The sequence below is a fragment of the Salmo salar genome, chromosome 18, assembly GCF_965601325.2.
Source record: "Salmo salar chromosome 18, fSalSal1, whole genome shotgun sequence".
Lineage (NCBI taxonomy): Eukaryota > Metazoa > Chordata > Actinopteri > Salmoniformes > Salmonidae > Salmo > Salmo salar.
In genome coordinates, this window is record NC_138308.1 from 88,641,054 (window position 1) to 88,665,535 (window position 24,482).

Consider the following 24,482-nt stretch of genomic DNA (forward strand, 5'->3'; position numbering starts at 1 on the left):
AGATAAAAAAATGGTGTAATGTGAAGTATACTCTTGAATACATTTTAGGTAGCTAATATTTCATCTGCAAGATTAAGTGACTTAACTAGCAAAGCATAGGCTTAAATGGTAGACATGGGCCTAGTAGGAGGTGCTAAAGCATAGGCTTAAATGGTAGACATGGGCCTAGTAGGAGGTGCTAAAGCATAGGCTTAAATGGTAGACATGGGCCTAGTAGGAGGTGCTAAAGCATAGGCTTAAATGGTAGACATGGGCCTAGTAGGAGGTGCTTTTTATTTCAGTTTTTATTTGACCCTCATCTTACCAGGTAAGTTGACTGAGAACACATTCTCATTTTACAGAAACAACCTGGGGAATAGTTACAGGGGAGAGGAGGGGGATGAATGAGACAATTGTAAACTGGGGATGATTAGGTGACCGTGATGGTATGAGGGACAGATTGGGCATTTAGCCAGGACACCAGGGTTAACACCCCTACTCTACGATAAGTACCATGGGATCTGTAGTGACCACAGAGAGTCAGGACACCGGGGTTAACACCCCTACTCTACGATAAGTACCATGAGATCTGTAGTGACCACAGAGAGTCAGGACACCGGGGTTAAAACCCCTACTCTACGATAAGTACCATGGGATCTGTAGTGACCACAGAGAGTCAGGACACCGGGGTTAACACCCCTACTCTACGATAAGTACCATGGGATCTGTAGTGACCACAGAGAGTCAGGACACCGGGGTTAACACCCCTACTCTACGATAAGTACCATGGGATCTGTAGTGACCACAGAGAGTCAGGACACCGGGGTTAACACCCCTACTCTACGATAAGTACCATGGGATCTGTAGTGACCACAGAGAGTCAGGACACCGGGGTTAACACCCCTACTCTACGATAAGTACCATGGGATCTGTAGTGACCACAGAGAGTCAGGACACCGGGGTTAACACCCCTACTCTACGATAAGTACCATGGGATCTGTAGTGACCACAGAGAGTCAGGACACCGGGGTTAACACCCCTACTCTACGATAAGTACCATGGGATCTGTAGTGACCACAGAGAGTCAGGACACCGGGGTTAACACCCCTACTCTACGATAAGTACCATGGGATCTGTAGTGACCACAGAGAGTCAGGACACCGGGGTTAACACCCCTACTCTACGATAAGTACCATGGGATCTGTAGTGACCACAGAGAGTCAGGACACCGGGGTTAACACCCCTACTCTACGATAAGTACCATGGGATCTGTAGTGACCACAGAGAGTCAGGACACCGGGGTTAACACCCCTACTCTACGATAAGTACCATGGGATCTGTAGTGACCACAGAGAGTCAGGACACCAGGGTATCATCCCATCTGAAAGACAGCAATGTCTCCACTCACAGCCCTAGTGCATTGGGTTATTTTTTAGACCAGAGAAAGAGTGCCTCCTCCTGGCCTTCCAACACCACTTCCAGCAGCATCTGGTCTCCCCTCCAGGGACTGACCAGGACCAACCCTGCTTAGCTTCAGAAGCAAGCCAGCAGTGGGATGCAGGGTGGTATGCTGCTGGCTAAGGTACCAGAGTAGATGGTGTGTGTGTTAAAATTAGTGAGGTCAGCATATTGTTAACGTGTTGTCTGGTGTTGCATTACAGAGAGTGGAGTCTACATCCCAAATGGCTCCCTATTCACTACTTTTGACCAGAGCCCTGAGAGCCCTATGGACCCTGGTCAGAATTAGCATACTATATAGGGAATAGGGAGCCATTTAGGACAGACTGGAATAAAGAGCCTTGTTGCTGCTGCTGCTGTTTCCCTGTAATAACCTACTCCATCACTGACACACACACAGTCAATAACACACACCTCTCAGCCTGACTGATGATCTGATAAAGCCAACCTTCAGACCTGCATTTCTGCTACATCTAAGATTATTTAACTATCCCCCCTCTCTCTTTTTCTGCTCCATAACCATCCCTCCTTTCTCTTTTTCTGCTCCATAACCATCCCTCCTTTCTCTTTTTCTGCTCCATAACCATCCCCCCTTTCTCTTTTTCTGCTCCATAACCATCCCTCCTTTCTCTTTTTCTGCTCCATAACCATCCCCCCTTTCTCTTTTTCTGCTCCATAACCATCCCCCCTTTCTCTTTTTCTGCTCCATAACCATCCCTCCTTTCTCTTTTTCTGCTCCATAACCATCCCTCCTTTCTCTTTTTCTGCTCCATAACCATCCCCCCTTTCTCTTTTTCTGCTCCATAACCATCCCCCCCTCTCTTTTTCGCTCCATAACCATCCCCCCCCTCTCTTTTTCGCTCCATAACCATCCCTCCCCTCTCTTTCGCTCCATAACCATCCCCCCCTCTCTTTTTCGCTCCATAACCATCCCTCCCCTCTCTTTCGCTCCATAACCATCCCTCCCCTCTCTTTCGCTCCATAACAATCCCTCCCCTCTCTTTCGCTCCATAACAATCCCTCTCCCTTTTTCGCTCCATAACAATCCCTCTCCCTTTTTCGCTCCATAACAATCCCTCTCCCTTTTTCGCTCCATAACAATCCCTCTCCCTTTTTCGCTCCCTAACAATCCCTCTCCCTTTTTCGCTCCCTAACAATCCCTCTCCCTTTTTCGCTCCATAACAATCCCTCTCCCTTTTTCGCTCCATAACAATCCCTCTCCCTTTTTCGCTCCATAACAATCCCTCTCCCTTTTTCTCCATAACAATCCCTCTCCCTTTTTCTCCATAACAATCCCTCTCCCTTTTTCTCCATAACAATCCCTCTCCCTTTTTCTCCATAACAATCCCTCTCCCCTCTCCATAACTATCCCTATTCTCTCTTTCTCCATCTCACCAACGCCCTCACACCTCTCCAATTGAATTGACTGTTCAAAACACTAGCGGTGCCAGGAGAGAGACAGATTAAAGAAAGAGATGAGACAGAGAAGAGAGAGAAAAGGATATGGGGTTCCCCTCTTGTTGTTGTGTTGGAGATGAACTTCTTTTGTCTGAAGAGTGGAAGTGAATCTACAAGTGGATTACACCTAGAGCAGGGTTTCCCAAACTCAGTCCTGGGCCCCCCAGGGTGCATGTTTTGATTATTTGAGTCAGCTGTGTAGTGCTAGGGCAAAAAACCAAATGTGCACCGAGTTTTGGAAATGCTGACCTGGAGTCTAGGGCTGAGTCTATTTTGTTGATTGTTTGGTCGAAAGTCAAGCAGTCGCAAATTGATCTTATTTTATTGAAAAATTGCCACAGGAGACAACCGTCTGATTCGCGCCAGTCTCAGTGGACGAGTCCATTGTGGAAGCCGCAGGAATGGCACAGTCCATCAGTCTAAGACAGGCATCGGCAACTTAAATCACGCATACCGCGAGGGTATTTACCTTGGCATGCCAAGCAATTCAGTATTGCATTTTCCGAAACTATTTCATAGTTTTCCATAAAATGGCTACTGCATTGGACCGGACACCGTTTGTGAGAGTATTCCTTAGGCCTACAGTACGTGTGAAGATAATGTGTCTTGGGTATAAATTTAAAATGTTGAGTTAACCTGTTGGGGGTAGGGGGCAGTATTTACACGGCCAGATAAAAAAAACGTACCCAATTTAATCTGGTTATTACTACTGCCCAGAAACTAGAATATGCATATAATTATTGGCTTTGGATAGAAAACACCCTAAAGTTTCTAAAACTGTTTGAATGGTGTCTGTGAGTATAACAGAACTCATATGGCAGGCCAAAACCTGAGAAGATTCTGTACAGGAAGTGCCCTCTGACCATTCCTTGAGCTTCTTGACTCTTAATTGAAGACTGAGGATCTTTGCTGTAACGTGACACTTCCTACGGCTCCCATAGGCTCTCAGAAGGCGGGAAAAAGCTGAATGATGTAATTCCAGCCACTGGCTGAAAAACATTAGCGCTTTTGGTAAGTGCTCTATCAGAGGACAATGGGCTGAGGCGCGTGCACGAGTCGACCCCATGTTTTATTTTCTTTCGTCTTTGAACCTAAACACGCTTTCCCGGTTGGAATATTATCGCTTTTTTACGAGAAAAATGGCATAAAAATTGATTTTAAACAGCGGTTGACATGCTTCGAAGTACGGTAATGGAATATTTAGAATTATTTTGTCACGAAATGCGTCGTGCGCGTCACCCTTCTTTACCATTCGGATAGTGTCTTGAACGCACGAACAAAACAGAGGATATTTGGATATAACTATGGATTATTTTGAACCAAACCAACATTTGTTATTGAAGTAGAAGTCCTGGGAGTGCATTCTGACGAAGACAGCAAAGGTAATAACATTTTTCTTATAGTAAATCTGATTTTGGTGAGTGCTAAACTTGGTGGGTGTCTAAATAGCTAGCCCTGTGATGCCGGGCTATCTACTGAGAATATTGCAAAATGTGCTTTCACCGAAAAGCTATTTTAAAAATCGGACATAGCGAGTGCATAGAGGAGTTCTGTATCTATAATTCTTAAAATAATTGTTATGTTTTTTGTGAACGTTTATCGTGAGTAATTTAGTAAATTCACCGGAAGTTTGCTAGTATGCTAGTTCTGAACGTCACATGCTAATGTAAAAAGCTGGTTTTTGATATAAATATGAACTTAATTGAACAAAACATACATGTATTGTATAACATAATGTCCTAGGGTTGTCATCTGATGAAGATCATCAAAGGTTAGTGCTGCATTTAGCTGTGGTTTGGGTTTATGTGACATTATATGCTAGCTTGAAAAATGGGTGTCTGATTATTTCTGGCTGGGCACTCTGCTGACATAATCTAATGTTTTGCTTTCGTTGTAAAGCCTTTTTGAAATCGGACAGTGTGGTTAGATTAACGAGAGTCTTGTCTTTAAAATGGTGTAAAATAGTCATATGTTTGAGAAATTGAAGTAATAGCATTTCTAAGGTATTTGAATAACGCGCCACGGGATTCAACTGGCTGTTGAGTAGGTGGGACGATTTCGTCCCGCCGACCCTAGAGAGGTTAAGGGGGGTGTGTGGGGGCCTCCTGAGTCACACAGTGGTCTAAGGCTCTGCATCGCAGTTGCCACTAGAGATCCTGGCTAGAGTCCAGGCTGTCTCAGCCGGCCCCAAACGGGAGACCCATGGGGCAGCGCACAATTGTCCCAGCGTCGTCCGGGTTAGGGGAGGGTTTGGCCGGCGGGGATATCCTTGTCCCATTGCGCTCTAGCGACTCCTGTGGCGGGCCGGGCCCATGCACACTGACACGGTCGCCAGGTGTACGGTGTTTCCTCCGACACATTGGTATGGCTGGCTTCCAGGTTAAGTGGGCATTGTGTCAAGAAGCAGTGCGGCTTGGTTGGGTCGAGTTTCGGAGGACGCACGGCTCTCGACCTTTGCTTCTCCCGAGTCCGTACGGGAGATGCAGCGATGCGACAAGACTAACTACCAATTGGATACATTGAAATTAAGGAGAAAAAAGGTGAAGAAGTTATAAAAACATTTTTTTAAAGGGTGTGTGGCTTAGATGCACAAGGCAGGTCCTTCTCCAGAATGCGCGCTCTCCTGCCAATTTGTGCGCATTCATCGTTTCATAACTTGTGTGAATTGTTTGTCCTTTGATTGTTAGTGTATATCAATTCCCCATATCACCACTAGTACAGCTAACGTTAATTCACATCATTTGTAATCTACAATGTCTGTTTGGTTATGGTCATTTATGTTAATGCATTCAATATTTTATTAATAGAGTAGATTACTGTTGTCATTGTCGGAGTTCAACCTATGCAACACTTCTGAGAAACAAGGTTTTGTTCATGTCATTCCATTTTACCAGTTGTCAATTTATTCATTGTCTTTTGTTTGGAGTGCTCCTGTCAATGTTGAGTAAGGACGCACACATGATTCTGCATTGAAGTAGGCCTGAAGTAGTCTACCTGGCCTGTGCGCAAAGGTATAAATGTGCACACAAACAGTTGGGCTTAAAGCATCAGACATGCTCAGCACATACAGTTGATTAGAACACATAGGGTGTGACAGTATTGGGAAAAATACACACCCCCCCCGTGTATTTTTCCCCAATACTGTCACACCCTGTGTGTGTGTGTGTGTGTGTGTGTGTGTGTGTGTGTGTGTGTGTGTGTGTGTGTGTGTGTGTAGACATGTTGCTTTATTTAAGACTGTAACCATTATACCCACCAACACACACGTAACACTTGATTAAGCAAGTTGAGGTGGACTGTCTCTCTCCCTCACCTCGCAGGTGGTCCTCAAACACTGCTTCCTTTCTTCCTGTCCTCCATACCCCTCTTCCTTTCTTTTCATCCCCTATTCCAACAACTGCCAACTCCCATTCAGTACACATATAGTAGGGTGCTATAACAAGCACAATGCAGATCAGTGATGTGTGGGTGTTGCCCATCTGTCATAGATCTTGGTCTACTTCATTAGGACTCCCTCAATAATACAAGACCACCATATACACTGTAACATAGTGTTTTAATGCCACATCCAGCTAGGGCCTATAGATCAAAGAGGTCTTTGACACCAAGGAGCATGCATGGGTCTACACTTCTGCAGCAGACATGTCATTTAGACTGACTGGGAATTCTGCTGACTTCAATCTGTCTGCCACAGATGTCTAGGAGTAGATCACCCCTCTAGAGTGTGTGTGTGTGGGTGTGTGTGTGTCACTCACTGCGTCTGCACTCTTGAAGTAGAGTCTGTAGTTAGTGATGAAGACTTTGCCTTTGAGAGCTCCACTGAATGGACAGATATAGATGATGTCTTTGTCTGGAGAGTGCGAGAGAGAGAGTGTGAACGAGAGAGCGAGTGAGAGGGACGGGAAATGACTTACACACCCATTTCCACCATCCACCCCCACACTGAACAAGCCATGTTGACAATGAACCATATTGTAACCAAACATTAACCACAATACAACACTAACAGCAAGACAAAAGCTGCACTCAACCTGTCTGTACTTTCCACATAACTTCCTATCATTCTCCTACTCTGCCCTCCTTTCTTCTTAATTCTCCAAGCTATAGCTACCAGAAATGACTCCACACACAGAGAGAGAGAGGAAGAGAGAGAGAGAGGAAGAGAGAGAGAGACTAGTAACAATTCAAGCTGACTTGGTTGGAGAGGTTCTATATTTAGTCTCTCCTGTGACAAAACCAACAGGGTTTCTCTCGCTATATTTACTATACTGACACGCCAGAACACAGATCAGATTCACATTAAAAAAAAAACTATCACAACAGAAGTGAAACCAGGTCATTCTAAGATCTGTTCCCATTAGAAAGGTCCGAGTCTGGAGGAAGGCCATCAGACCGAACGTACAGAAATATTTCTCTGTACCGTACTAATAGAATAGGAAGCCGAGTCTTAGAATAAGTATCCATTGTGGATAGATCATGTACCCCCATGGGTACTAGTGCCCCAAGATAAAAACAAACAAAATCACTGGCTTAGAAGAACACACACACACCTATGATTCTCTCCTCTCCGGGCAGCAAGCTGCAGTCTGCCAGTGGTTCCATTTTCAGACTCTCTCTGGACGCCTGCAGAGCAACAGAGGGATGTTAACATGACAGAAAAACACAGACAGAGCCAGGTATGACACGACTGTAGATGTGTACACAATTACTGCCATTGCTTAGCACTTTCCTTTGTAAAAAACACAAAATATTACAAGCACTTGTAATCAAATGTTGGCCCAAAATGTTTTGGGGGGGAACTGAGCAACTTTTTAGGTCATGAGTGGAAACTTGAAGCTTGTGAGAATTTTGTGCAACTTCCAGCACGCGTTTACAGTGAAAACCTTACAGTTTTAGACAGTAGCCAATAGGATATTGTGGCTATTGGAGCATAATGTAGGTCTACCAACAAAACCAATGGAGCAAATCCCAGAACATGTTCACATGGAAATAGCTTTTGATGTCTATGATATAGTCTACAGTAGGATATATGTGGTGTTCAGTGCAGGCCTACAGTAGAATATATATGTGGTGTTCAGTGCAGGCCTACAGTAGGATATATGTGGTGTTCAGTGCAGGCCTACAGTAGGATATATATGTGGTGTTCAGTGCAGGCCTACAGTAGGATATATATGTGGTGTTCAGTGCAGGCCTACAGCAGGATATATATGTGGTGTTCAGTGCAGGCCTACAGCAGGATAGATGTGGTGTTCAGTGCAGGCCTACAGTAGAATATATATGTGGTGTTCAGTGCAGGCCTACAGTAGAATATATATGTGGTGTTCAGTGCAGGCCTACAGTAGGATATATATGTGGTGTTCAGTGCAGGCCTACAGCAGGATATATATGTGGTGTTCAGTGCAGGCCTACAGCAGGATATATATGTGGTGTTCAGTGCAGGTTCTACAGCAGGATATATATGTGGTGTTCAGTGCAGGCCTACAGCAGGATATATATGTGGTGTTCAGTGCAGGCCTACAGCAGGATAGATGTGGTATTCAGTGCAGGCCTACAGTAGAATATATATGTGGTGTTCAGTGCAGGCCTACAGTAGAATATATGTGGTGTTCAGTGCAGGCCTACAGTAGGATATATATGTGGTGTTCAGTGCAGGCCTACAGTAGAATATATATGTGGTGTTCAGTGCAGGCCTACAGTAGAATATATGTGGTGTTCAGTGCAGGCCTACAGCAGGATATATGTGGTGTTCAGTGCAGGCCTACAGTAGAATATATATATGTGGTGTTCAGTGCAGGCCTACAGTAGAATATATATGTGGTGTTCAGTGCAGGCCTACAGTAGGATATATGTGGTGTTCAGTGCAGGCCTACAGTAGGATATATATGGTGTTCAGTGCAGGCCTACAGTGGGATATATGTGGTGTTCAGTGCAGGCCTACAGTAGGATATATATGTGGTGTTCAGTGCAGAGCTACAGTAGAATATATATGTGGTGTTCAGTGCAGGCCTACAGTAGAATATATATGTGGTGTTCAGTGCAGGCCTACAGTAGGATATATATATGTGGTGTTCAGTGCAGGCCTACAGTAGGATATATATATGTGGTGTTCAGTGCAGGCCTACAGTAGGATATATATGTGGTGTTCAGTGCAGGCCTACAGTAGGATATATATGTGATGTTCAGTGCAGGCCTACAGTAGGATATATATGTGGTGTTCAGTGCAGGCCTACAGTAGAATATATATGTGATGTTCAGTGCAGGCCTACAGTAGGATATATATGTGGTGTTCAGTGCAGGCCTACAGTAGGATATATATGTGGTGTTCAGTGCAGGCCTACAGTAGGATATATATGTGGTGTTCAGTGCAGGCCTACAGTAGGATATATATGTGGTGTTCAGTGCAGGGCTACAGTAGGATATATATGTGATGTTCAGTGCAGGCCTACATTGCTAGAGACTTCTAAAAAGTTCACATTATGAAGAGCTTGACATGACTACTTTTTTGACATGGGCCAAATAGGGGACTGTAAATTGCATTGTATTTGTCTGTATGTATTTGCATACACTGTATATAGACGTTTCTATTGTGTTATTGACTGTATGTTTGTTTATTCCATGTGTAACTATTGTTTTTTTGTTGAACTGCTTTGCTTCATCTTGGCCAGGTCACAGTTGTAAATGAGAACTTGTTCTGAACTGGCCTACCTGGTTAAATAAAAAGGTGAAATAAAAATAAATTATGCAAGAAAACATTTGACAAAATACAATGTATTACTACCATACAGAGAATTAGACAATGTAGGCTTCCCCTCTGCCTATTGGCGTATTTACATATTCAAGCCGGTCTCAAAATACAACACTGCCCTGTTAATTAAGGACTAAGCTTTTTACCTGACAGCTGGAAATGTAGCCTCCATGTTTTGTGCTCTTGTAGGAAGAGCAGACCTATAACTGGGCTAATAACTCACCAACTAGAAAATAATATCAACAAAATGTACACCTGTGCTCTGAACTGATCTGAAAAGCGCATTCACTCCCAGGTGATTGAAAGACTGCTCGTGGGCTGCTACCCCTTTTGCGCTCTGCCTACAACAAAATCACAGACTCAATCATGCAAAGTTACATTTGTTTTGGTTTGTTGCATTGAAAAGGGGCTGATAATGTTGATTCGATCACATAAAAAAACGTTTTACTATTTATCGTGAACTCGGTGACGTTCAATCACTTGTGTCTCTGCGAGGCATTTCTTCTGCGCGGCAGTCCTGCCTTAGAGGGAACACTGCTTGTAATTACACCATGTAATCTACACAACATTAAGGACACCCGCTCTTCCCATGATCATAGACTGACCAGGTGAATCCAAGTGAAAGCTATGTCACTTATTGATGTCACTTATTGAATCCACTTCAAAAGCAGTATAGATCAATGGAGGTGAGCGGTTAAAGAAGGATGTTTAAGCTTTGAGACAATTGGAGACACGGATTGTGTATGTGTTAAGTGCATTTGAACGGGGTATGGTAGTAGGTGCCAGGCGCACCGGTTTGGGTCAAGAACTGCAAAGCTGCTGGGATTATAACGCTCAACAGTTTCCCGTGTGTATCAAGAATGGTCCACCACCCAAAGGACATCTAGCCAACTTGACACAACTGTGGGAAGCATTGGAGTCATAGCAACATGTCCTTAGTGGTTTTGTACACTCAGTGTATTTCTCTGGAGTTAATGAGGGGTGTCAGAGAAACACTAGTAGAACTGGTCTGTTTACTACAACAGCTACAGAGACGTAGCCTATATATTTAGCACCAGTCAAAAGGTTTAGAACAACTACTCATTCAAGGGTTATTCATTTATTTTTACTATTTGCTACATTGTGGAATTATAGTGAAGACATCAACACATATGGAATCATGTAGTAACAAAAAAAAAAAGTGTTAAAATCAAAATGTATTTTATATTTGAGATTCTTCAAAATAGACACCCTTTGCCTTGATGACAGCTTTGCAGACTCCTGGCATTCTCTCAACCAGCTTCATGAGGTAGTCACCTGGAATGCATTTCAATTAACAGGTGTGTCTTGTTAAAAGTTAATTTGTGGACTTTTTTTTCCCCTTCTTAATGCATTTCAGCCAATCACTTGTGACAAGGAAGGGTTGGTATACAGAAGATGGTATTTTACCAAATAGGGCTAAATCCATATTATGGCAAAACAGCTCAAATAAGCAAAGAAAAACGACAGTCCATAATTACTTTAAGACATGAAAGTCAGTTAATCCGGAAAAATTCAAGAACTTTGAACGTTTATTCAAGTGCAGGCACAAATACCATCAAGCACTATGATGAAACTGGCTCTCATGAGGACAGCCACAGGAAAGGAAGACCCAGAATTCTCTGCTGCAGAGGATAAGTTTATTACAATTAACTGCACCTCAGATTGCAGCCCAAATAAATGCTACAGAGTTCAAGTAACAGACACATCTCAACATCAACTGTTCAGAGGAGACTGCGTTAAATCAGGCCTTCATGGTCGAATTGCTGCAAGAAACCACTACTAAAGGACACCAATAGTAAGAAGAGACTTGCTTGGGCCAAGAAATGAGCAATAGACCGTTGGAAATCTGATCTTTGGTCTGAGAGTCCAAATTTGAGATTTCTGGTTCCAACCGCCGTGTCTTTGTGAGACGCCGAGTAGGTGAACGGATGATCTCCGAATGTGTGGTTTCCACCGTGAAGCATGGAGGAGGTGTGATGGTGTGGGGGTGCTTTGCTGGTGACATTGATTTATTTAGAATTTAAAAAGGCACACTTAACCAGCATGGCTACCACAGCATTCTGCAGCGATACGCCTGTTTACGCTTATAGTGAGACTATCATTTGTTTTTCAACAGGACAATGACCCAACACACCCCCATGCTGTGTAAGGGCTATTTGACCAAGAAGGAGAGTGATGGAATGCTGCAACAGATCACCCAACCTCAACCCAATTAAGATGGTTTGGGATGAGTTGGACCGCAGAGTGAAGGAAAAGCAGCCAACAAGTGCTCAGCATATGTGGGAACTCCTTCAAGACTGTTGGAAAAGCATTCCAGGTGAAGCTGGTTGAGAGAATGCCAAGAGTGTACAAAGGCTTGTCTGTGTTTCACCAAAACCCTCTCCCCTTCAGCGCAATGGAGTGCATAGGTATTACAGTCACTGTCCTTTCAGCACCACCAGCCTATCACCTTTGATGTGATGCTGTTGTTGCTATTGGCGACAGTGTGATCATGGTGTTGGACTAACACAGGTTGAGTAAATAGCGTGTTTTTTGTTTTTCTGGGCACATTGTTTTATGCTGTGTCACGTGTCCGTGCAGATTCCGTTTTTGTGTGCGCGGCAGCCCGAAGCACAGCCAGGCCCGTTTGATTCATTAATAACGTCCTCAACAATCATTGCTCCTCCAACACTTAAACGGTCCAACTACAGAAGGTATAACCCCCCCCCCCAACCCTAACCATTAGTAGGGGTAACTACAGAAGGTATAACCCAACCCTAACCATCAGTAGGGGTAACTACAAACTGACGTTAGTGTCCAGGGGTAATACTGTGCCCATGTGTGCGTGTGCACATGCAGAAATCCCAGCCTGCTACCAATCCCTCTGTCAGTCTGACCACACAACACCTCAGTCACCCTACTGAGAGAACTGGTTGCCAATCCAGCCACACTGTGTATGAGAGACATAATAGTGCGAGAGACCTGGCCTCCCCAGGGCTCGACAAAGCCACACTTGTGTCCATATTACTGTACCTAGCAGTCATTTGTTTTGCATGGAAAACTCTCAACGCTACGAGAGCACTGTTTTTATTGGCTACCACTCTGGCACTTCCTGATTGGAAAGCCAAGAAGAATGACTAATCCGAGTGTGAAAGAGGGTCTCTGTAGTGAGAAACTAACCTAGATGGCCTCAGGTGTTCTAACCACTCCTGGGTAGGTAAATCAGGTGAGATAGTTCAAGGCTATATCTAATCTGGGGGTCTCCGAGGAGAGGTTTGAAAACAACCAGCCTTACATTTTCCAACTGTCATACATGATGCTAGTGCTCCAGCAGCAGGCGTTTGCCTTGATGATGCTGGTTGTCAGGGCAACACAGACAGAGTTCCTACATGGGAGCTTTCAGCGCTGCAGATTTAGGACGGCGCTACTGACTACGGAGGTCAGAGGGAAAATAAACAGATTCATGACAGAAGAGGCTAAACAGGCGCAGCTAGGAGCTAGTAACAGGTACATGGTTTATTAACAGATACATGATTTATTAACAGGTAAATGGTTTATTAAAAGGTGCACAGTTTATTAATGAATAAGGAGACTAACCTAACTAGCCATTTATAAGTCACCTATCCATACGGGAACGAGGCTGGTTAAACACAGCTTGTACAGAGTGTAGTCCATTTAGGCTAGACCTTACGGGACATACACTGAACACAACTCTGAATATGGATTTGTGAGTCAGGTTCTTGACACACACTCACTATATCAGTCCTCCATTGTCAGGTCTGGAGCATGAAGTCACGAGCTCTGCTGGTTGGCTACTGTGTAGCAACCTAGCGCTGCCAAAAGCCCTGGTCTGCCCTAGAAAGCCTATGTAAAATTACCATCGCCAGAACGACTGAACCCAAAAAATGTAGACGGACGCGTTGGACTCAAATTCGATCCCGACAGTAACTGATTTTAAAGTTGGCTACAAATCCAGATATTTAATGAAATAGTGATCCATTCTGACTACTACATTTGTCTTCACACAGCACCATGTGCTGACACGGACCAATCATGGGCCGGCAGGCTACGAGGAGGCTCCCGGTTGACTCTCTCAGGCTGGATGAAAACGACTACGTCAGACATGATCCTTTGTTATTTACGGCCATTTCACCACGACCCTTAGCGGCATTCAGCAATATGGAGCACTTCAAATTCAAATGCTTCCGGCTTCATGCGCCGTCGGGAGTTTTCTGAAGGAACACGTGGACGACATCAGCACTACCATCTACTGGTTTTAATGTGTAGGTGTTATCTTTACTGCCGAGCCTAACCGCTGAGACAGTTTATTACAGGTCGTACGGTGTCATCTTTACTGCCGAGCCTAACCGCTGAGACAGTTTATTACAGGTTGTACGGTAAGTGCAAATCAATCCCAGAACAACAGCAAAGGACCTTGTGAAGATGCTGGAGGAAACAGGTACAAAAGTATCTATATCCACAGTAAAACGAGTCCTATATCAACATAACCTGAAAGGCTGCTCAGCAAGGAAGAAGCCACTGCTCCAAAACCGCAATAAAAAAAGCCAGATTATTTGCAACTGCACATGGGGACAAAGATCGTACTTTTTGGAGAAATGTCCTCTGGTCTGATGAAACAAAAATAGAACTGTTTGGCCATAAGGGGGAGGCTTGCAAGCCGAAAAACACCATCCCAATCGTGAAGCATGGGGGTGCCAGCATCATGTTTTGGGGGTGCTTTGCTGCAGGAGGGACTGGTGCACTTCAAAAATAGATGGCATCATGAGGTAGGAAACTTATGTGGATATATTGAAGCAACATCTCAAGACATCAGTCAGGAAGTTAAAGCTTGGTCGCAAATGGGTCTTCCAAATGGACAATGACCTCAAGCATACTTCCAAAGTTGTGGACAACAAAAGTGAAGGTATTGGAGTGGCAATCACAAAGCCCTGACCTCAATCCCATAGAGAATGTAGGCAGAACTGAAAAAGCGTGTGCGAGCAAGGAGGCCTACAAACCTGACTCAGTTACACCAGCTCTGTCAGGAGGAATGGGCCAAAATTCACCCAACTTCTTGTGGGAAGCTTGTGGAAGGCTACCCGAAACATTTGACCCAAGTTAAACAATTTAAAGGCAATGATACAAAATACTAATTGAGTGTATGTAAACTTCTGACCCACTGGGAATCTGATGAAAGAAATAAAAGCTGAAATAAATCATTCTCTCTACTATTATTCTGACATTTCACATTCTTAAAATAAAGTGGTGATCCTAATTGACCTAAGACATGGAATTTTGACTATGATTAAATGTCAGGAATTGTGAAAAACTAAGTTTAAATGTATTTGGCTAAGGTGTATGTAAACTTTCGACTTCAACTGTACATGCTGCAAACCACAACAAAAACACTGAACACACACAGACAGACCAGAGAGAGAGAGAGTTAGAGGAGTATACAGAGATGGAGAACTAAAAATTAGAGAGAAGGGAAAGAGAGCGAGTGAGAGAGAGAAAGACACACACTGAACACACTTACATTGTGATTGGAGCTGTTTTCCAGGGGATTATTAGAGGAGTTGTAGACTGGTATTGAAGCAGAGGCCATGACTCTACAGGGGAGTACTTCTTCCACTGACTGACTCTACAGGAGGAGATAGGGAGGAGTGGTGAGGGAGAAAAGGAGGAGAGATGGAGAGGAGAGAACAAAAGTAAGATATTAATGAATCAGGTCATTGAGACCGTTGCCTCTCTCGGTCAGTTAGCCCAAAAAGAAGAACCGCATTGCCATTCCCTTCTGAAGACAGTCACAGCGAAGGTCTTTCACAGACTAATATCTGCCCTGTCAGTGTCACACCACTCCCTACAGTGAAAGTACAGTACTTGGCTCATCAAAGAGACAGTGGTTACTACCACCTGCTATAGCTTATTCAAGGACAGAGAGAGACGTCAACAAAATGTGGCGTTCTCTTCCTTTCTCTCCTCTTTCCAACAGCTGCCATGATGATGCAATGAAAAGGAAAGTACCTGTGGCTGATCCATCACAATGAGATATGGAAAGAGAAAGTGTGTGTGTATACTGGTGAGTGCCAAAAGTGGTGGAAGCTTTAATGTTTTACAAATGTCTCATGAATTAGCTTACATTGATTTACTATCACACACACACACAGCTAAGACTCATCTGAAGGAGGTACAGTAAGAAGTAGTGACCACTTGAGTTATATTTTAGTATCACATAGCCTAGTTCAGCAATATGAAACCGACAGACCATGTGAGTTTAAAGGGACAATCCCAGATAAAACAAAAATATGTTTGATAAACAGGGAGGGGTCGGAAAGGAGAAAGGTGGGCAGAACTACTATCAAATTCACAGAGCTATGAATGCAAGGACAGACGATCCAAATCAAATCTAATTTTATTAGTCACATGCGCCGAATACTTATAAGCCCTTAACCAACACAGTTAAGAAAATATTTACTAAATAAAGTAAAGCAATTATAATAGAGTAACAATAAAATATAAATAATGAGGCTATATACAGGGGGTACAGGTTGGTTGAGGTCATTTGCACATGTTGGTAGGGGCAAAGTGACTATGCATAAATAATAAAAAGCGTGTAGTAGCAGTGTATAAACCAGGGGGGGGGGGTCAATGTAAATAGTCTGGGTGGCCATTTGATAAGCTGTTCAGCAGTCTTATGGCTTGGGGGTAGAAGCTGTCAAGGAGCCTTTTGGACCTAGACTTGGCGCTCCGGTACCGTTTGCCGTGCGGTAGCAGAGAGAACAGTCTATGAACAGGGTGACTGGAGTCTTACTTTTACATTTAAAAAAAATAAATGTTAATGTACTCCTTTTTTTCGTGGTATTCAATTGGTAGTTAGTCTTGTCACGTCGCTGCAACTCCAGTACGGACTCTGGAGAGGTGAAGGTCGAGAGCCGTGCGTCCTCCTAAACAGGACCCCGCCAAGCCACACTGCTTCTTGACACAATGCCCACTTAACCTGGAAGCCAGCCGTACCAATGTGTTGGAGGAAACACCGTACACCTGGCGACCGTGTCAGCATGCACTGTGCCCGGTCCACCACAGGAGTCGCTAGATCGCGATGGGACAAGGATATCCCAACCCTCCCCTAACCCGGACGACGCTGGGCCAATTGTGCGCCGCCCCAGGGGTCTCCCGGTCGAGGTCGGCTGCGACAGAGCCTGGACTCGAACTCAGAATCTCTAGCGACACAGCTTAGACCACTGCGCCACTCAGGAGGCCCTGACTGGAGTCTGACAATTTTTGGGGCCTTCCTCTGACACCACCTTGTATATAGGTCCTGGATGGCAGGAAGTTTGGCCCCATGGGAACAAAATGATAATTTGAACCATGTTTTGAAACTAGTGTTTGTTTACAATACTATTGTTTAGATCAATGGAGTAAAAGAAGATTATATTTGGGGTTCTGCTGGGGGTAAGTCAGCTCAGTTAGCTCATGAGGCATTGGTAGGTCATATATTTCATTGGCTAGGCTTAGATTACATATCATTGATTCAAAAACTCCAAACACGGACTGCCTCTTTAAATGCTGAAGGTGCAAGTCAGGCCATTAATCATTTGAATGGAAAGCGGTGACCTCTATATCTGTTCCAGAAACATGGGTTCAGAGAGAAGCACTACACTGCGTCGAGACGAGGAGCTAGGCATATGGCTATTTATAATGTCTGACAGACAAACACACTTGACAGTTACTGTGGTTTGGTAAGTGAAGTGGAGGGTGGGAGGTGGAGGGAAAGGGCACGAGGGGGGGCTGCCCTGGCTGTCACGATTAGCAAGCCCTGATCATACGTCACTGACAGACTACTCCTATGTATTCAATCCATCACACAGAGACACACACCTCCCCGGGGAGAGCATAGGGCCAAATCAAAACCGCTCATTGTTAATGTTATCATACTGGAGGCTGATGCTGAATAAATGGACGTCCTATATTCAGTTTTCTGATGACCTCTTTCAAATGAATGAAAAACTATTTTGATACATTTATATGGTAATAAATATCCACACGAATCCTGTAATGACTCTATAAATGTTTATTTTCAAGCTTTGTGTGAATATTAAAAGCCATCGTAAGGATGACTAACGGAAAATGGCTAGCCTATATTTTCATGGATAATGCTGTCAGTGAATATTACAGGCCCTACATATAACACCAGTGATACTTTTGGTAATGTAGTGTACAGTGTATGTGGACACCTGTTGGTTTGCTCGTTGAACATCTCATTCCAGAATCATGGGCATTAATATAGAGTTGGTCCCCACCTTTGCGGCTATAACAGCCTCCACTCTTCTGGGAAGGCTTTCCACGGCTAGATGATTGAACATTTCTGCAGGGACTTGCTTCCATTCAGCCACAAGAGCATTAATGAGGTTGGGCACTGATGTTGGGCGATTAGGCCAGGCTCGTAGTCAGCGTTCCAATTAACCCCATCGAACAACTTTAAGATTGAGGTCAGGGCTCTGTGCAGGCCAGTCAAGTTCTTCAACACCGATCTCGACGAACCATTTCTGTATGGACCTCGCCACAAATAGAACAATGAGATAGATATTTCACCAGATGTATAAAATGTGAAGCATCCGCTTGGCGTTTCCATTCACAACCAAATATGGCTTTGAGGGGAAGCCCAGTGGCCGACAGTGGGAAAAGATGGATTTTGGCCGACATTCTGCAAATGTCCTCAATCGATGAAACATTAGATCTCAATACAGTTATGTTTCCAAACTAGAATCTGTTATGAACAGATTAGACTACGTATTGTAGACTAACTTTTACTAAAGTATATATTTTTTTTAAATCACATTGTTTAGGAGTACAGAGGCGAATTGAGTTATTGCAAACGCACATTTCACAGAGCAGGCGTTCCTTAAAGGAAATATGCAGATGTATGCTAGAACGGGCTAATAGGATCTCGCTAGCTCATGCTTGGCTCTGCCCACCTCCTTGCTTGTTCTGCCCACTATGACTCATTTGTTCCCATTGGAAACAGGCTGTGGTCTGTCTTGGTTTAGTTATACAAATATTTGACCTGGCTTTGTGCACGCCATTGTCATGCTGAAACAGGAAAGGGCCTTCCGCAAACGGTTGCCACAAAGTTGGAAGCACAGAATCGTCTAGAATGTCAGTGTATGCTGTAGCGTTAAGCATTTCCCTTCACTGGAACTAAGGGGCCTACCCCGAACCATGAAAAACAGCCCCAGACAACCATTCCTCCTCCACCAAACTTTACAGTTGACACTATGCATTGGGGCAGATATCGTTTTCCTGGCATCCACCAAACCCAAATTCGTCCGTTGTACTGCCATATGGTGAAGCATGATTCATCACTCCAGAGAACGCGTTTCCACTGCTCCAGAGTCCAATGGCGGCGCGCTTTACATCACTACAGCCGACACTTGGTATTGCACATGGTGACCTTAGGCTTGTGTGGGGCTGCTCGGCCATGGAAACCCAGTTCTTGTGCTGACGTTGCTTCCAGAGGAAATTTGGAACTCTAGTGAATGATGCAACCATGGACAGGTGATTTTCACGCGCTGCGCGCTTCAGCACTCGGCAGTCCCGTTCTGTGAGCTTGTGTGGCCTACCACTTTGAGGCTGTGCAGTTGTTGCTCCTAGAGGTTTCCACTTCACAATAACAGCACTTACAGTTGACCGGGGCAGCTCTAGCAGGGCAGAACTTTGACAGACGTGACTTGTTGGAAAGGTGGCATCCTATGACGGTGCCAAGTTGAAAGTCACTGAGCTCTTCAATAAGGCCATTCTACTGCCAATGTTTGTCTATGGAGATTGCATGGCGGTGTGCTCAATTTTATACACCCGTCCGCAACAGATGTGGCTGAAATGGCCAAATCCACTAACTTGAAGGGGTGTCCACATACAGTACCAGTCAAAAGTTTGGACACACCTACACAGCCGAGGGTTTTTCTTTATTTTTACAATTTTGTACATAGTAAAAGTGATAAACAAATCAAAACATATTTGAGATTCTTCAAAAGTTGCCACCCTTTGCCTCAAACAGCTTCATGAGGTAGTCAGCTGGAATGCATTTCAATTAACAGGTGTGCCTTGTTAAAAGTTCATTTGTGGAGAATGCCAAGAGTGTGCAAAGCTGTCATCAAGGAAAGGGTTGGCTTTTTGAAGAATCTCAAATATAAAGTAGATTTTGATTTGGTTAACACTTTTTTGGTTACTATATGATTCGATATGTGTTAATTCATAGTTTGTCTTTATTATTCTATAATGTAGAAAATTGTAAAAATAAAGGAAAACCCTTGAATTAGTAGGTGTGTCCAAACTTTTGACTGGTAGTGTACATTAGTATATATAGTGTATCATCGCAACAATAACACAACAATGTTGCAACAGCATGAAAACTCCTTAGCTCTCGAACTAGGCCTTCTCCCTGTTTTTCAACCCTGCTTTCCCCACGACCAGGGGCTGTGGCGGTCACGACATTTCATCAGCCAAAATAACGTCGGTCTCACGGTAATTAACCGTTAATTAACATAAACGCGTTTACCATCTCCTGGCTTCCACAAAAGCCACTGATGAGGACTTTTCGAACATCTACATTTTAAAAAGTCTCCATGTAAATCCATGTAATATAGCCTACACCTTCCCAATAAATCCATGATTTATTTTAGACAGGTCAAAAGAAATATGATAAGAAGAAAATGTAGCCTATTTCAGAATAACAGAATAGCATACTCTGAGTTGTCCTTATGTTAGGTCCTGATCTGGCTATGCCATATGGCTGTGGGCGACACTAGTTCATTTAGCAGACAAGATTTGCTTAGAATTCCTTTGCATTATTTTATAGTATGAAGAATACAATTGAACAAAGCTGAATAAAATAGAAAGGATATTTTCTCCAAATCAATTTGAGGGAGAGCGCACATGCGGCTATAAATGTGTTGAGCGTTTAACAAAGAAATAGGTACTCCTTTATGCTTAATTTATAGTTATTAATGTTACCTTAGTTGTTCTACAAACGTTGGGCTATATGTTTTGATTTTTAATACATTGTAAGGTTGCATGATGTGACTAATGATGATTTCAAAAAAGTGGCTTGAAAGGCACATGCTCTGCTTAGATTTTTGCGCAGGCTGTACACACTTCATCAGTCTCTCATTCACAATTTGACAAGCAAATGACAATGTCGGCGGCATCCCCTTTGTGTGGCCGTAACGCACACAAAAAAATGCCGTAATGCACACTAAGTGGCCGTTGTGCCCTTGGCCCAGAGTGCTGCATTGCGCCCTTCTCCCAGAATGCTGCGGGCTCCGAAGCACCTCTCACTCCCATGGCTCTCCATCACGTGATCTGGTCTTTCTCACAGGCTACAAGTGACGACAGACACATCGGGGATGCTACTGCGCGTCCTTATCAAATTCTGAGGTGCATATTGAAGATAATGGATTAACTGTCTACTCATCAACAAGATGAGTAGGCCTAACGAACCGCAAAAGCACTAGCCTATGTCAATCTACTATCCTCCATAGTACAAAAGTTGACTTATCCTATTCTGTGCGAGAAATAAATATTCCAAACATATTCTGGGACAGTTGTGCGACGCGATAGATCCCAAATTAATACAACCACTAGCAGAGAAAAAAATGTTTTACGCAATGTGGCTGACGCAACAGATCAGAATGTTTAGTTGAAAATGTTGATAAACTATTAGGCCTTTTCTTCACATTATAAGAGCAGAAATGCACACATGGTAGCAGACTATAAGCGTAAACGTTCCATTAGCAGGAAAACACCATTATCAAATGTGACCGCAAATGACATTATGCATGTAATGCTTTTATTATAAAAGGTGCATTATATTATGAAACTCACCCGCTGCTTATGTATGCCAGTTAGGCTCTACACCCCTTGTAACGCAGATTAATGTGTTTAATTTTAAAATAAGTTATTTGGCCACTTTAGTTGTGATACAAACCTTATCAAAACATATAGGCCTATGGGCTAGGCTACGAGGTGTGCAACTATGATTAAAAAAAGCCACAAAAAATAAATAAACATTGTTTCCCTTACACTGGGCATCAATCATAAGTGATAATATACAATTCACATGTGATATACACTAAATAATGTGTGTGAAATTTGCTTTGATTTAGAGTGGACCATTATCATGCACCTGTATTGAAACAGGAGCATGGGAAAAATACATGTCATCTACGCACTTAAATAGCAAATGGAGGACACTTTTCCCATGGTTCATTATCATGCCAGCCAGGTAGGCTATACTCCTGTTGTAAAGAGAAGCAATGTGCTTATTATTCAGAAAGTTGAGAAATAAATAGTATGGGCCTAGCCTATAGATAGTTGAGAAATAAATAGTATGGGCCTGGCCTATAGATAGTTGAGAAATAAATAGTATGGGCCTAGCCTATAGATAGTTGAGAAATAAATAGTATGGGCCTGGCCTATAGATAGTTGAGAAATAAATAGTATGGGCCTAGCCTATAGATAGTTGAGAAATAAATAGTATGGGCCTGGCCTATAGATAGTTGAGAAATAAATAGTATGGGCCTGGCCTATAGATAGTTGAGAAATAAATAGTATGGGCCTAGCCTATAGATAGTTGAGAAATAAATAGTATGGGCCTAGCCTATAGATAGTTGAGAAATAAATAGTATGGGCCTAGCCTATAGATAGTTGAGAAATAAATAGTATGGGCCTGGCCTATAGATAGTTGAGAAATAAATAGTATGGGCCTAGCCTATAGATAGTTGAGAAATAAATAGTATGGGCCTAGCCTATAGATAGTTGAGAAATAAATAGTATGGGCCTAGCCTATAGATAGTTGAGAAATAAATAGTATGGGCCTGGCCTATAGATAGTTGAGAAATAAATAGTATGGGCCTGGCCTATAGATAGTTGAGAAATAAATAGTATGGGCCTAGCCTATAGATAGTTGAGAAATAAATAGTATGGGCCTAGCCTATAGATAGTTGAGAAATAAATAGTATGGGCCTAGCCTATAGATAGTTGAGAAATAAATAGTATGGGCCTGGCCTATAGATAGTTGAGAAATAAATAGTATGGGCCTGGCCTATAGATAGTTGAGAAATAAATAGTATGGGCCTGGCCTATAGATAGTTGAGAAATAAATAGTATAGGCCTGGCCTATAGATAGTTGAGAAATAAATAGTATGGGCCTAGCCTATAGATAGTTGAGAAATAAATAGTATGGGCCTAGCCTATAGATAGTAGAGAAATAAATAGTATGGGCCTAGCCTATAGAAATCTGATGGGATCCTGCTGTTAAGAGCCATCACTCTGTTCTAAAGCGTTTCATAGCCTATAGAAATGTTGCTCAACATGAGCTCATGGGCTCTCATGAAGTGTTAGATTTCCGATGACATTTGCATTGATGTCAGAGTGATTAGCCGGACAATAGAGTGCTGAGTACCAGGCAGTTAGCAAGTTTGGTAGGTTACTAATGACCAGCAGCATCACAGCTTGGAGAAGCCTAGTTACCGTGATGTGGAATTTGACTGCCTTCATGGCTCGTGACCGCCAGTGTCTGTCACCGCAACAGCCCTACCAGCAACTGGCTCATGTTAAAACAAAGCATCAGGATTTTAGTTCACATTTGGAAACGTCAATAATCATTGATTGCGAGACGACTTTTGAAACATATGGCCCTTATCTTTCATCAGCGAGAAAGAAACCTTAAAAATAAAAAAACGATAGACTTACTGTAGCAGTTACAGATCCATACAGCTATGGAGCCTCCGTCTGACCAAACCACTTCTTCTGCTACACTTCCCGAGTTACACTTCCACACAGGTGTTCTGAGCATGCTAGATAGCTAGGTGCATATTCAGCCCACTACCATCTTTGGATTTACATTTTAAAAAATAAACATTTTCTGCCATTTCAACTATTTCACCTATTGGATTTTTCCGTACCTTTTAGTAGTCTATAGTGGAGTTCATTTTCTCTCCAGGCCCGCAGAGTTTGTACCTTCAGACACATGAAATGGTTCAAAATCGGAACACTTCCACTAGCCGGCGAGCAGTGCACCTGAAATCGGCTGCACCTACCGCCAACAGCATGAGACGAACACAAAAATAAAATGGGAGCGCAAGGCTTTATCGTTTAGTTTTTTACAGAAATGTTTGGCGATCGACTAGAAATGTCTTGGAGATGGACTGGTCAATCACGCTCGACCGGTTGGTGACCACTGTTCTAAGCCAATCAGATGTTTTATTATTAAGTTGACAGTTGCTTAAGTTTCCACTAGTGGCCAATTTCAAAGCTGAAAACAACGTGTGTTGAGGCAACCCTCAGATAAACACATTCTTTGTACCTTCTCAGGTAAGTGATCATACTTTTGGTCAAAACAAGAGATGAATGTGCTGATACATGCACCTGACAGCATACTTCATGAGCAGTCATGACTACTTCTTGCCAATTGAAAATATGTGTTTTTCATGCTAGCAGTCATGCCACAGTCACACAGGAGCAACATAACTGTGAACTACAACAAGATTATAGATTCAGGCATTCAAACCGTACATTTTTAAATGCATTTTGTCTTATTTTACAGTTAAATGAACCTTGCATAGATGCCATTTTTATAAATTTGATATTTATCTCAGGTGGGCTTAAAGGGAACAGTAGCATAAAAAGCATTCCCTCTAAAGAATGTAAATTACAATAAAGCAATATTGTTCAATACTAACTATGCATAATATAGGATTCTATAGTGTATATTTATAGTCCAAACCATTGCCCTCAAAATATTGAGTAGACTTTGCTATTTTGTCTCTCAACATAAATCAGTGTT

The 24,482-nt window shown here is 43.0% G+C and overlaps 1 protein-coding gene across 3 annotated transcripts in view; it reads right to left on the minus strand.

The window, feature by feature from the left end:
• LOC106577925 (myotubularin) overlaps positions 1-24,482 on the minus strand; it is a 53,253-nt gene that overhangs the window by 25,897 nt on the left and 2,874 nt on the right. For all 3 annotated transcript variants that reach the window (XM_045701547.2, XM_045701545.2, XM_082965278.1), the window contains exons 2-4: positions 15,177-15,281; positions 7,446-7,518; positions 6,651-6,745 (exon numbers count right to left, since the gene is read on the minus strand). In XM_045701547.2, the coding sequence (XP_045557503.1) occupies positions 6,651-6,745; positions 7,446-7,518; positions 15,177-15,245 (237 nt within the window). In that variant the 5' untranslated portion in view covers positions 15,246-15,281. The remainder of the gene's footprint in view (positions 1-6,650; positions 6,746-7,445; positions 7,519-15,176; positions 15,282-24,482) is intronic.